This window comes from Helianthus annuus, chromosome 2 (genome assembly GCF_002127325.2).
Source record: "Helianthus annuus cultivar XRQ/B chromosome 2, HanXRQr2.0-SUNRISE, whole genome shotgun sequence".
Classification (NCBI taxonomy): domain Eukaryota; kingdom Viridiplantae; phylum Streptophyta; class Magnoliopsida; order Asterales; family Asteraceae; genus Helianthus; species Helianthus annuus.
The window spans coordinates 25,742,641-25,757,600 of NC_035434.2; the positions used below are offsets into that span (position 1 = coordinate 25,742,641).

The 14,960-nt window shown below is 39.4% G+C and overlaps 1 protein-coding gene across 38 annotated transcripts; it reads left to right on the forward strand.

Annotated features, from left to right (window-relative positions):
• Nucleotides 1-11,026: 11,026 nt before the first annotated feature.
• On the forward strand, nucleotides 11,027-14,702 carry LOC110912912. Of its 38 annotated transcripts, none has more exons than XR_004872544.1 (12): nucleotides 11,043-11,268; nucleotides 11,483-11,566; nucleotides 11,633-11,679; nucleotides 11,804-11,835; nucleotides 12,223-12,294; nucleotides 12,661-12,789; nucleotides 12,878-12,957; nucleotides 13,045-13,073; nucleotides 13,358-13,411; nucleotides 13,701-13,763; nucleotides 14,072-14,255; nucleotides 14,404-14,702. XR_004872544.1 is itself a non-coding variant. In XM_022157817.2 (11 exons), exons 4-11 carry the CDS (start codon nucleotides 11,870-11,872, stop codon nucleotides 14,506-14,508), a joined length of 660 nt encoding a protein of 219 aa, XP_022013509.1. In that variant the 5' UTR covers nucleotides 11,027-11,268; nucleotides 11,483-11,566; nucleotides 11,633-11,679; nucleotides 11,767-11,869; the 3' UTR covers nucleotides 14,509-14,702. The 38 variants fall into 38 exon arrangements, 26 of the variants coding, with proteins under 26 accessions (XP_022013509.1, XP_035835776.1, XP_035835747.1 ...); XR_004872546.1 differs by having other exon boundaries at nucleotides 13,056-13,073; XR_004872547.1 differs by having other exon boundaries at nucleotides 13,060-13,073.
• The last annotated feature ends 258 nt before the right edge of the window (nucleotides 14,703-14,960 follow it).

A 14,960-nucleotide genomic window follows, 5' to 3' on the forward strand; every position in this document is an offset into this window, starting at 1 on the left:
ATATCCACAATCCGAGGTTTCTTGCCAGTTTTGACCGCTGTCACAAAACAACAATTAAAAACAACTCAAAGAAACACGAACGAAATATACAATTAAAGGCCAATTACCAGTAGGAGGAGCAGACGCAACGTATATCTCCTCCAGAAGATTCCCACGACCCCCACTAAAAACACCTAGATCAACCTCAGATTCGGAAGGCGCCGGGGGGGCCTCCTTATGAAGCTTCGCTTTTTTAGAAGCAAGAAGAGCAGCGGATTGCTCATCAAGCTTGCGTTTATGATCCTCGAGGGCTTTCTTCCTCATGTGCTCAGTCAAGGTAGCACTGTCATCTGGATCCGACTCTCGACTTCTCTCACCAACCCCTAGGCCAGACAACGTGTCAGAAACAACCACATAATCTAGACAAGGAAGAGTAGAGGGTTGCTTACGAGAAGAACCAGCAGCTTTGCACTCCGCCTTCCCCTCTTTCCTCCCAGACTTATTAGTTCTTGCTTTCTTCCTTGGCTCCAACTAAGCAGAAGGATCAACAGGCACTTCTGCATCATCATCATCACCAACAACCTCATGCACGGGTTTTGCAGCATCACCCCGCGCGATACCTGTACACGCGCAACGAGAGGTTAGGCCTTCAAGGTTTTGGTCAGAACTTCCACTTGAAAGAACAATGACTTCCTCTCGACCCGGGTCGACAGGGTCATTCCAAACATCTTCACCTAGAACCTCGTTGGCATATCTACTTAAGCTTTCATCAGTTGGATGCAAAAAACGACCCCGGATTTGGTCCAACCATGTCGGTTTCCCATCCTCTTGAATAGCTTCAACCATGGCACCCGCCGGCTTCGGGTCCAAAACATTAATCAAGCTATACCCAACTGCAAAGGGACAAGACGATAAGAGAACACATAACAAACATAACAAACATAAGGAAGAATAATTCAGAAGTAACTTATGAAAGAAACACACATTTGCCTTGATAGCTATAAACAGGCTGACCCAATGGATTCTTTGGCACCCACAGCAAACTCATCCCGGCACCAACCAAAGCCATCTCCTCCAGCTGAGAAATGGCAGTCGCCTTGCGGGTTATCTTTTTGTACCAATCCTGTGCAGCATATTCTCCCATAACATCGACTTTCGGAATCCCTTGGCTCACCTGCCGATAAGGCATATCTATCGGAATAACGCCATGACGGATGTAGAAGAATTTCTGCTTCCAGTCGTGCAGGCTCTTTAACGGCACGGAACACACCGGAGCAACACCGGTCCGTGCTTGAAAATGAATTGAAACCACTGGCATAGGTAACACTATAAAACACCTTGAAGGGATCTCAAAGGTAGGCTCAATGCGGTAAGCCCTACAGACATACTCAAAGTGAGTAATGCGTGGAAGCCCAATAGCATTAATCTGTGAAATATGCAATCCATAACCCCTCAAGACGGCGGCAGTAAACTTCGTAATAGGTAGTCTAAAACTACCTTCTCGAAAAAATGCAGCATATAGAGTGATATAGCCCGGAGGAGCGTCCAGGGCAGTAGAACCAGCAGGAGGATACTGGGCTCCCCACTCGGGGCGAAAAGCCATCCCCTGAACAAGATTCGTGAATTCCTCCTCTTTCCATGTAACACCCTAAATTTTACCCTTGATTTTTAACAAAATATAGTTTAAGTACATGACTTTCATTAACGAAGTTCATAAGTAACAAAGACCTTAGTCAACTAATGACTAAGTTAAAGCATTTTAAAAATTCGTTTAACATGTGTTTACAACCATACACAAAGACTACAAAAGATCTAAAACATTGCGGAAGCTTCAAAAAGGAGTGTTCGGTTCTTCATTTAATCACTTGATCGCCACCCGTAAGATCCACCAAATTACCTATGATCAAAACCGTTAAAATCATTAGTTTTGACGTTGTTATATAATATAATCCCAAGGTTTAACATCACATTAGAAAGAACAAAAATATAAAAGTTATTCTGGATCCACCGTAAATTACGGTATCACCGTAATTTACGGTGAGGCCTGGAAATGTTTGGTCACCGTAAACCAGGAGATCCACGCCGTAACATATATGATCTTTACCGTAAATTACGGTACTACCGTAATTTACGGTAGTACCTGGAAATTCCATGTCTTGTTTGTTTTGTTCATTTCACTCAAACCCAACTCTTGGAATTTACTTTTCTAACAAACCACTACATCAAATTCTAGTAATTCAAACATGTTATATATTAAGCAATATCAAGAACAATCCATCATATTCCGGAGCCTTAATCATGTTTTACTTGATTATTTGACCCGTTTGGCTCGTCTAAGGAATCCTCCTCTATGACGACTTAGTGCACGCCCTTCAACCGCGAATCACCACCAGCTTGTCCACTCGACGTTCCGGTATCTTGTCCTTAGAATCCTCTTGCAATGAGGATCACAATTCTAGGTTCTAATTCCGATTTCAACTTGAATTGAGACTTCAATTTACAGATTTTAGGAAGTTTAGGGTTTTGAATATGGGGGTGTCGCCCCCTGCTTCTTCTTGGTCGACCCGCACTCCTCAAATGGGGTGTTTGGTTTATTAATTTTTTTTTATCTATTTTAGTTACACATTTAACAACTAAGGTCCCTCAACTTTCTTCAACATATTATTTAGTAACTTTTAACCCTATTATAGACTATTCCTAGTCTTGTAATTAACTAGGTTAAAAGTTTCTAGTTAATAATTTCTCATCTATTTATACTTTATAGTTACAATATAAAGTTTTATATTTTCGGGGTGTTACAAGTCCACCCCCCTTAAAAAGGGTTTCGTCCCCGAAACCGAAGTACATACCAAATAATGTAGGGTGAAGACGTCTCATCTCCTCTTCGGACTCCCATGTAGTGTCCGAACCTTTCCTATGCTCCCATTTGACTTTGACTTGGTCAATTTGTTTATTTCGTAAATGTTTGACCTTTCTGTCTAAAATCTCCACCGGTCTTACCGCATAATTCAGACTATTATCCACTTCGATATCATCGTAATGGATATAGGCCGTTTCGTCTGCTAGGCACTTTCTTAATTGCGACACGTGGAACGTGCCATGGATTCCACTTAGCTCCTCCGGTAATTCCAGGCGGTAAGCTACCTTGCCAACTCTCCCGATAATTTTAAATGGTCCAATAAACCTTGGGCTTAGCTTCCCCCTTTTTCTGAATCTAATAACACCTTTCCATGGGGAGACTTTTAGCATGACCATGTCACCAACTTGGAATTCAATCGGCCTTTTCCTTTTATCAGCATACGCCTTTTGCCTGTCTTGAGCCGCTTTCAAGTGTGCCCGAACTTTATCGATCTTTTCATTCGTGGCTCGTACTATATCTTGGTGGGCGAGTTCACGTGGACCCACTTCACCCCAACATATCGGGGTTCGACACTTCCTACCGTAAAGCATTTTGTATGGTGCCATCTTAATACTAGATTGGTAACTCTTGTTATACGAAAACTCGACTAACGGTAAGTGAAAATCCCAACTACCTCCAAACTCGATTATACACGCCCGTAGCATGTCCCCCAATGTTTATATCGTTCTTTCACTTTGTCCATCCGTTTGAGGATGGTACGCAGTGCTAATGAACAATTTGGTCCCCATTTGCTCTTGGAAATCTCTCCAGAAATTCGAAGTAAACCGGGTATCCCTATCAGACACGATAGACACCGGCACCCCATGACGTGCTATTATTTCATTCGTGTAAACCTCTGACATCTTTTCTGACGTATAAGTCTCACGTATTGGAATGAAGTGAGCACTTTTCGTCAATATATCTACCACTACCCATATGGCATCGAAACCACGACTCGTTTTAGGCAACTTGGTTAGTAGGTCCATTGTGATATGTTCCCATTTCCAAACCGGAATTTCTAACGGTTGGAGTTTGTCGTATGGTTTCTGATGCTCCGCCTTGACTTGTAAACATGTCAAGCTTTTTTCCACGTACTTCGCCACATCTCTCTTCATTCCGGGCCACCAATAGTTTTGTTTCAAATCATTGTACATCTTGGTCGCACCCGGATGAATTGAATAACGGGATTTATGAGCTTCATTAAGTAGAAGTGCCTTCACTCCACAGGTATGTGGGACCCATATCCTTCCGGATCGAGTCTTTAACCCGTGATTCCCATCGGACAAATCTTTCAACTGACCAATTATTCTTTCTTTCTTCCAATTCTCTTCTTTTACTGCTTCTAATTGCGCCCCTCGAATACGTTCAAGTATACCCGAGGTTACCACGAGTTGCATCGATCTTACTCGTATCGGGACATAATCCGTTTTTTCTGCTCAAAGCATCCGCCACCGCATTAGCCTTCCCTGGGTGATAACGTATTTCGCAATCGTAGTCTTTCACCGTTTCCAGCCATCGCCTTTGTCGCATATTTAACTCGTTCTGATCGAAGAAGTATTTCAAACTCTTGTGGTCGGTGAATATGGTGCACTTTACCCCATACAAGTAGTGCCTCCATATTTTTAATGCAAACACTACCGCCGCCAACTCGAGATCGTGTGTGGGATATTTCTTCTCGTGTATCTTCAATTGCCTCGAGGCATAGGCTATTACCTTGCCCCGTTGCATCAACACGCAACCGAGTCCCGATAGTGAAGCATCCGAATAAACCTCCATGTCTTCGACTCCATCCGGCAATGTTAGTACCGGAGCTTGAGTTAACTTTTCTTTTAGCGTTTGAAACGCTTTCTCTTGGTCAACACCCCAAATGAACCTTTCTTTCTTTCGTGTTAGCTTTGTTAGTGGTGACGCAATCTTGGAGAAATCTTGAAGGAATCTCCTGTAATATCCCGCAAGCCCCAAAAAGCTTCTAATTTCTGAAGGGTTCTTCGGGGGATTCCATTTTGAGACAGCCTCTATCTTTGACGGATCCACCAATACTCTGTCGGCACTTATAACATGGCCAAGAAATTGTACCTCTCGTAACCAAAAGGCACATTTAGAGAATTTTGCGTATAGCTTCTCTCGTCTAAGGGTCTCTAACACTTCTTGTAAGTGATGTGCGTGTTCAGCTTCACTTTTCGAATATACCAATATATCATCGATAAACACGATGACCGACTTATCCAGCATTGGCTTGCAAACCCGGTTCATGAGGTCCATGAAAGCCGTGGGTGCGTTTGTTAGCCCGAATGACATCACGAGGAATTCGTAATGTCCGTATCTCGTGCGGAAAGCCGTCTTCGGCACATCTTCTTCTTTGACCTTTAGTTGGTGATACCCCGATCTAAGGTCAATTTTGGAAAACCAGTTCGCACCTTGTAGTTGGTCGAATAAATCATCTATCCTCGGGAGCGGGTATCGGTTCTTTACCGTGAGTTTGTTTAACTCCCGGTAATCGATACACATGCGCATGCTCCCGTCTTTCTTTCTCACGAACAATACCGGTGCGCCCCAAGGAGACACACTCGGCCTTATGAATCCCTTGTCAAGCAGGTCTTGGATTTGGGACATCAACTCTTGTAATTCCGACGGTGCAAGTCGGTACGGGGCTTTTGCTACGGGTTTCGCGCCCGGAATCAATTCGATCCCGAACTCTACTTCCCGTTCAGGCGGTATCCCCGGTAAATCTTCCGGAAAAACATCTTCATAATCTCGTACTACCGGTACATCTCCAATCTTTCGTGATTCTTTCTCGGGCTCATTAGCGTATATTATGAATGCCTTGCATCCTCGCTTCATTAGCTTGTGAGCTTTCAACATTGAGCATACTATGGGGTTTCCTCCTTTTTCGCCATAAATGGTGACGTGTTTCCCGCTCGGAGATGTTAGTTTTATCTCTTTACGGAAGCACACGACCTTTGCATGGTGTCGAGATAGCCAATCCATCCCAACGACTACTTGAAATTCTCCCATCGACATCGGGATTAGATTTATCAAATATTCTTCATCGTCGATGCTCAGTTTACAATTTTCACATACATCACAAACAATAAAGCTTTTGTTATTACCTATCTGTACTTCTAAAGGCACAGGTAATTTTGTTAGAATAAATGAAGGATGTCGAATAAGTCCATATGAAACAAAGGATTTATTCGCACCCGTATCAAATAACACGTGTGCAGGAATTGAATTTACAGCAAATATACTTGAGACCACGTCAGGTTCAACCTTTGCTTCTGCGGCGGTTAGTTGAAAAGATCTTGCCTTTGCTTTCGGGGCTTCACCTTTCGGTTCCTGCCCATCCTTCTTTCCAACCAGTTCCGGGCATTCCGACTTCTGGTGACCCGTTCGATAACAATTGTAACAAATCGTCACTTTCTCCGGGCATGATATAGCCATATGTCCCGTTTTCTTGCATATGGGACAAGGCTTATCCTTGTAACGGCATTCGCCTTTATGACCCTTCCCGCAGATTCTGCAACTTGGCGACCCGCCTTTCATATCAGATTTCTTTGCGCTTTCGTTTGTTCGTGCCTTCTTAGTAGGGCTTGGATACACATCTTGTGCCCTTCGTTCACCCCGTTCTATGCTCTTTTTCAATTCGATCTCCCTTTCCTGAGCAGCATTGACAATCTCGGTAAGGGTCTCGTATTTTGAAGGGGTTATGAACTCTCTATACTCCGCACTTAGCATGTTATGGTAGTAATAGACCTTTTGTTCTTCGTTTGTCACCAAATCATCACAGAACTTTATCTTGTCCATAAACATCCCCGTGATCTTGTCTATGGATTCACCCTTATGTCTGAGTTGCATGAACTCTTCCTTGATTCTATTTATGACCGCTTTGGGACTATGGTGTTTAAGAAACGGCGTCTTAAACTCCTCCCATGTCATGGCCTTAGCCGCTTCACTTCCAATTTCCTTCTTTTTGTTATCCCACCAGTCTTTCGCTTGACCTCTTAATTGACCCGTACCATAAGATACGTAGTCATTTTCATCACAATGAGTTCTCTCGAATACTCCTTCAATATCACTTAGCCATCGTTGGCACACAATTGGATCAACCTCCCCATTATATATTGGGGGTTTACAGGCCATGAATTCCTTGTATGAACAAGGCTTTCGTCCACCATGCTTTTCCTTTGCTGAATTGGAATCATCTTCCAATTTCTTGATTCTCTCTTCTACTATTGATAAAACTGTGTTTTGAATTTTATCAATAAAGCCCGACAAACTGTTTTCGATCGCCTTTCCAACTTCTTCGGCAATCACTTCCTTCATTTGTTCGGTGACTCTTGGCACCGCATTATCATTACCTCCCTCGGCCATCTCTATTTCTGAAATGTTTACATAGATTGTTAAATATTCTATTTATAAAACATGCTTTACTTGTTTTGATTTAATCAAGTTCATAACTTGATTCAATCACTCTTGTTTCAATTCAATCAAGTTTGTAACTTGATTTAATCATTCTTGTTTCAATTCAATCAAGTTCGTAACTTGATTTAGTCATTCTTGTTTCAATTCAATCAAGTTCGTAACTTGATTTAATCATTCTTGTTTCAATTCAATAAAGTTTGTAACTTGATTTAATCATTCTTGTTTCATGCATTTCTTGTTTTTGAGTGAGCTTACACACTCTTTTCATGCATATTGTTCATTTCTCATTCTTTACGTAGTACATAATTTATTAACAAAATAAGTTAATTCTTACCGGACGATCGATCAAGCTTGAACCGAACACTTATTGACAACCTTGAGCTCTGATACCAACTTGTAACACCCTAAATTTTACCCTTGATTTTTAACAAAATATAGTTTAAGTACATGACTTTCATTAACGAAGTTCATAAGTAACAAAGACCTTAGTCAACTAATGACTAAGTTAAAGCATTTTAAAAATTCGTTTAACATGTGTTTACAACCATACACAAAGACTACAAAAGATCTAAAACATTGCGGAAGCTTCAAAATGGAGTGTTCGGTTCTTCATTTAATCACTTGATCGCCACCCGTAAGATCCACCAAATTACCTATGATCAAAACCGTTAAAATCATTAGTTTTGACGTTGTTATATGATATAATCCCAAGGTTTAACATCACATTAGAAAGAACAAAAATATAAAAGTTATTCTGGATCCACCGTAAATTACGGTATCACCGTAATTTACAGTGAGACCTGGAAATGTTTGGTCACCGTAAACCAGGAGATCCACGCCGTAACATATATGATCTTTACCGTAAATTACGGTACTACCGTAATTTACGGTAGTACCTGGAAATTCCATGTCTTGTTTGTTTTGTTCATTTCACTCAAACCCAACTCTTGAAATTTACTTTTCTAACAAACCACTACATCAAATTCTAGTAATTCAAACATGTTATATATTAAGCAATATCAAGAACAATCCATCATATTCCGGAGCCTTAATCATGTTTTACTTGATTATTTGACCCGTTTGGCTCGTCTAAGGAATCCTCCTCTATGACGACTTAGCGCACGCCCTTCAACCGCGAATCACCACCAGCTTGTCCACTCGACGTTCCGGTATCTTGTCCTTAGAATCCTCTTGCAATGAGGATCACAATTCTAGGTTCTAATTCCGATTTCAACTTCAATTGAGACTTCAATTTACAGATTTTAGGAAGTTTAGGGTTTTGAATATGGGGGTGTCACCCCCTGCTTCTTCTTGGTCGACCCGCACTCCTCAAATGGGGTGTTTGGTTTATTAATTTTTTTATCTATTTTAGTTACACATTTAACAACTAAGGTCCCTCAACTTTCTTCAACATATTATTTAGTAACTTTTAACCTTATTATAGACTATTTCTAGTCTTGTAATTAACTAGGTTAAAAGTTTCTAGTTAATAATTTCTCATCTATTTATACTTTATAGTTACAATATAAAGTTTTATATTTTCGGGGTGTTACATTCCACCCAATGACCGCTTGGTCAGGACCAGGAGGAGCCCTCCCCTTATACTTTCTCTTCCTTTGGGTAGGATTTGTACCAGACATGGTGTAAATAAAGAGAAGTCGGAAATAAGAAATTAAGAAAACTATTGAAACAAAGGAGAATGAACGGAGAAGATAGAAGAAAAACACACTTGAAATTTGAAAAAGCGGAGAGAAAGGAGTAACCGCCTCCTATTTATACCCATCGCATTTAATGCGATGGGTAGTGGACCGTCAGAATACAGGAAAAGCAAGCAATAAAGGAGTGACACGTCAGAAGAGAGAGAAGACGTCAGCTCTTTTTTCGGGAAGCATGGGCAACAGGGCCGGCTGACGTGACAGAAAGTAACTGAAAAAGCAACTGTTCACCTCCGATAAGACAGGGATGTCAGATAGTCACATCAAACACTTCCCCATGACCACCAAGCTTCCATCAGAAGGAAACAAAAGGAGCCAAAACCCATGCGCCATGCGTCCATTTGGCTCACTTTTTACAAGGGGCCAAAACCCATGTGCCATGCGTCCATTTGGCTCACTTTTTATAAGGGGCCAAAACCCATGCGCCATGCGTCCATTTGGCTCACTTTTTACAAGGGGCCAAAACCCATGCGCCATGCGTCCATTTGGTTCATTTTTTACAAAGAGCCAAAACCCAATGCGCGATGCGTCCATTTGGCTCATTTTTTACAAAGGGCCAAAACCCATGCGCGATGCGTCCATTTGGCTCATTTTTTACAAAGAGCCAAGACCCATGCGCCATGCGTACATTTGGTTCATTTTTTTACAAAGGGCCAAAACCCATGCGCGATGCGTTCATTTGGCTCACTTTTTAACAAGGAACCAAGACCCATGCGTCATGCGTCCATTTGGCTCATTTTTTTATAATGTACCAAACTCCACGCGCTGCAAAAAAAAATCACTACTCTCATAAGTCCAGAATCCCTCCTAGACGATCAACTCAACTAGAAGGCACACTGGACTAGGGGGACTTGAAGAGGTATGGTCCCAATTTCCCTGCCTACATGGCAGGGACCACACCATCTTTTTAGCATACTTGGCGACCACATCAGCGAAACAATCCAGAAGCTTCTAGAAACTTCTGGAAGATCCGCAGGTGGCACCAAAGATGCTCTACCAGACATAAAGGACAACACGTGTCACCACTCGCAGGACGCCACGTAGGCCTGCGACAAACCAGGGGCAGAACTGACGACATCAGTACAAGGTTTCCAGCATGGGCGAATGCAAGCGCGCCACGTGTACCACTAAACCGGCCACAACAGAGCAGACCAAGAGGATATTCCCCTTGGTCGGACAGCTGGCGCACACCCCACAACTGGCACAGCTGCTCCTCCCTCCTTTACCCTCTGGCTATAAATAGGACCCTTCATCATTCAGGTTCAGGATCTTTACACTCTGCCTTCACTCTATACACACACTATTTTATTCCTCTCAGAACAGTACTTATTCTCACGCCGGAGCCTGGTTAAGAGGGAAATCCCCTTTCTCCCCCTCTTAACGAGACTGACGGTGTTTACTGTTTTGCAGGTCTAGAGCCATTGTCACGAATAAGGAAAGAGATTGAACCCATAGACGAAATAACCCCATCGGTTAGCCTGGTATTAATCAGTGTTTCATCAGGCTGCTTCGGGGTTGGGGGGGGGGACACTACCGAAATGAAGGTGCATGACTGGACCATATTTTTGGGACAAGGCTTGGAGGGCGCGATGAGGGCGTGAGCCTAATTGGTGGAGGTTTCCAATAACAGGAAGTTTCCATGGAGAAGGAGGTAAGTTCTTTTTCATATCAAAACGCAATGAAATCCATATGATAGGTATAAAAATCATCAAGATGATAGGTGAAAACAATGTAAGGAGAAAAGTGAGTGAAGAAAGAAAATGCTTCATAGTTTTACTAAGCTTAATTATTACCTAGAATTTAATGCTCTAAAATCTCATGAAAGGATCTATTATATATAATAAATGTGAAAAATTCTGCTGATGTGTCAAGCAATGAGGCCCCTAGATTTTTCTTTTTGGCGGGAAAATGAGCTAGGCATATTTCTTCCACGCGGATCCCGTTTTGAGACCCGAATGGAGCTTTTTGACCCGTTACATTATACGGATCCAATATAACAAATGAGTTCTGTAGACAACGTTTGAAGCATTCAGAAACCCTAATCTTTTCCAGCCTCCATCTTCCTTCTTCCATCAGTCAAACAAATCAAATGAAATGGTAGTTTTTCTCATCTTCATCTTCTAACAAATGGATCGTATTTGTCTTCTTTCTCACGCAGCAACAAATGACAACCTAATTTCTGCTGAACCCTAAAACCCACCATCGCAAATTTGCTTTGTCTGTTCTTGATCAATTCCTCTTTGATAATCGAAGGTATGCTCTTAATTCCATTCCACCTATGATTTTTATTGATAATCTATTCCTTTTCATACATGGAAATCGTGTAATATAGTTATTTATTTTGTTTTGATACGTTAAAGGGTTATAATAAGATTTTAGGGTTCTGATGAATCTGATTTGATTTCCTTCAGATATACATGTTCATAAGACTATGGTTGACTTTAATTTTGGTTGGTTTTTTGTGGAGTTTATTATGATTAGCGAAGTTGTATAGATATTGATCGAGACTTGTGTTGATTTAGGAGATGAATTTGATGATTATTGACTTCAGGTAATTTTGTATGCTATGTAAATCCCTTCTCCTTGCTTATTCTAATAAAAAAAAATAATCTTGTAGATTTAGTCCTGATGAAGAAACATCAATGGGATTAGTTCAGCAAGAAGGTGGGCCTTGTGGTGTATTAGTAGCTATACAAGTAAACATCTTGAGTTATCAGTTTACCTCTTTATTTGTGAATTAATGTTGTGTAGAATACGTATTTGGATTGTCTTAATTGGATTCCAACAGATCTGGCGGCGGTGTCGGTGGCTATGACTCTGGTAATTACTAGGTTACCCATTTCACTTCTTTCTCATGTCAAAGGTATTATTATTTTTATTTATTTTGCTTATTTATTCATATTTTATAAATAACCAATCGAAAATCGATTACAAGAACTATTTTGTTTCAGTAACGGTTAACTTTTGATAAAGCGATTGACTTGAACATCAAATTGTAATTGATTTTTGGTTGCATGCTGGAGCAGCAGACTCATATTCCAACATTATGTTAAACCTACAAAACATCATAATCGCATTATAGTATCAAAATATGAAATGATTATAATGTAATAATAGGGACGCAAAAGACGCTAATTGGTATGAATAGTTATGGTGTTTGTAATGAAATTTTAGTTTTGTTAATGACCCATTTGAAAAATGTTGCAGGGTGATATTCTGTTTATGCGTACGAGCAAGGACCCGATTCGCATAGGAGATATTTTATCGTTCACTGTTGATGTGAGTTTCTTAATTGAATTCTTTCTTTTAGTCTTTCATTTAGTTTAGTATGTAAGCTTTTATTGAAGTTATTAAAGTATATTAAAAGTGCTTCGATCATCAACTTTGTTTGAAGATATTGTTTTGTCCTTTGTTGCATAAACGTGTATGACCGGACACGCTAACCAGCTCACACCAGGCCGCCCCAGGCCCAACGTGTGAGACGTAAATCAGCCTCACTCAATGGCAAGGCTATTGGCGCTTAGGATCGTAATCGAACCCGCGACCTTTAGCTTTTGGTGCAAATCTGACGCCCCCTTAACCATGATGAAAACGACAGTTGAAGGTTTAGAAGGATTAGCTAACCAACTACCATGTGTGATGAAGTTTGGTGGATCTTCGGTTGCATCGGTAGATAGAATGAAAGAAGTAGCTGAGCTTATCTTCAGCTTTCCAGAAGAGAATCATGTGATAGTTTTGTCTGCTATGGGCAAAACTACGAACAAGCTTATAGCGGTTTGTGCAATCATTTATATATATTAAATTGATATTTTATCTCTTTTTACAAGAAGGTTTAAAGTTAAATATTTGTTGTATTATATAGGATAGAGAAAACGCTGCAAGCTGTATTTCGGATGTGTCTGAAATCGATGAGTCGAGTTTTGTGAAAGAACTGCACTACAGGTAAACATCTAGATTAATATAAAGTTACAGACATTAGTTTATGCTGATTGTGCATTGGTGTATGTATATATGCGGGACCGTGGATAGGCTTGGTTTAGACAGATCAATCATTATAGGTAAGCTTCCACTTTTTATAATTATTTAATCATTAAAGAGTTTTCTGCATAAATAATTAGGTGTTTAATACCTATAATGAGCATGATTGCTTGCACATTTAGTAGATATGGAGCATGTATTTGTCAATTGGTAATATGGAGCATGAATGTCAGTAATGACTAAAATCATTTTGGAAAAGTATTAAATGACGGAATTTTATATATCATTAAAATACATATCGTGGTTTTCTATATTTATTTCGGTGACTATCTTGGTGTGACTTTTTTGGAGAATAAACTTGTAGGCAGGAAGACTATTGATTGATAAAACAATCCGTGAAGAGTTTACATGTTTAAGGGTAAGTGGATCAAATAAGGTGTTTTTGATAAAAATTTATTAACCATATTTGTATGATTAGAGCTGAAATGAAGAATTAAATTATTGATAATGCTAAAGCTATATTATAATATGCTAATCGGGTAAAAGTGATAGTTTTGCTTAAATGATAGGTATTACTAATAAGTTTCTTTTTGTATTATCTTTTTTGAGATAGAGGGTTATTTTAATCAAATCTTTAACATGATCAGCATCGTGGTTTTCTATATTTTGTTGTGTCAAATCTTGAAAATAATGGAATTTTGTTAAAGGCTTTCAAGAAGAGAGATAATGAGCTACAAGTTCGGGACGCTGACCTGTGAAAAAGAGAAAAGGTAAAATTTTATTTTTTTTATGTGCGTAGTTTTATAATTTTGATTTGTCTTTTGTGTATTCTATCATTCTCTTTTAATTTTGTGGTATTTTTCAAGTTTCTTTTGATTATTTTTACATAGCTGTAAATGATACTATTGGGGTATTTTTCTTAATTCCACACCATTGTATATGTGTGAATGTGAATGTGTCTGTGTTTTAGGGTTTACTTTTTTTCCTCATAATTCTATTTACTTGGTTGTAGAGATGTGAGCAATAACTTTAATGGTGGTAGCCTTCTAACTCATTTGTTTTATGATGAAAATCTCAGTTTAACAAATTTTGTGTTGAACGTGTTGAGCTCAAGCTTTGGATGTAAGATGATAACGAATTGGATTATGATTCTGATAATAGTTTCATCGCTGTTTGTGGATTTTGAATTTACGATCACGGTCTTCCAGATTCGTACTCTAATTCGCATTGAACCACTCATGGCCTTCTGCCGTTCTACTCAGGTGCGTTCAGCCTCTCTTTATGTAGTATATACATAAGTATTGGGATGAGAAGCCAGTTAAATGTTCTCCTTGAATTTTGGTTGAATTTTGGTTGGTGTGAAAAGAAAAAGATCGATTCTAATGTTTGTTTTTCATTGTAAAATTGCAGAATCGTCACACATTTGAGAAGCCAGTTAAATGTTCTTCGGACAAACAGAGGAATTTATGTAATGTACTTTATTTGCATTACTTTTATTTATACACTTATGATTAATGTAATTTAAGTTTGAGTGTTAGTAATTAGCAGCTTTGAACTAGGGAAATTATAATCTTTTTCCATTCATATATGTTAATTCCTTTTGTATTTCACCTCTTTTCACAATACACTAGAGATAGACGGTAGAATAATGAAAGGAATGTGAGTGTTACAATGCTACAAACTTGAAAAATTAATACAGAGGATTGAAAGAAGCTTTGTTACTTTTATTTTTTGCTTATCATTATCAAAACTACAAAAACAAAAGTTCTCATTGCTTTTCTTGGTTGTAAGTTGACTACTAATATCATTTTGGTTTATACGATTATTATATTATTAAAGTCATTTTTAAATTTTATTACAACTTCAAATACGGCCATTCCGAAGGTCGATAGTAAAGATTGGACTAATCTCATGTTACTTTTAATAAATTGTAAATGTAAAATTATTTGTCTTTTTCTTGATGTTTT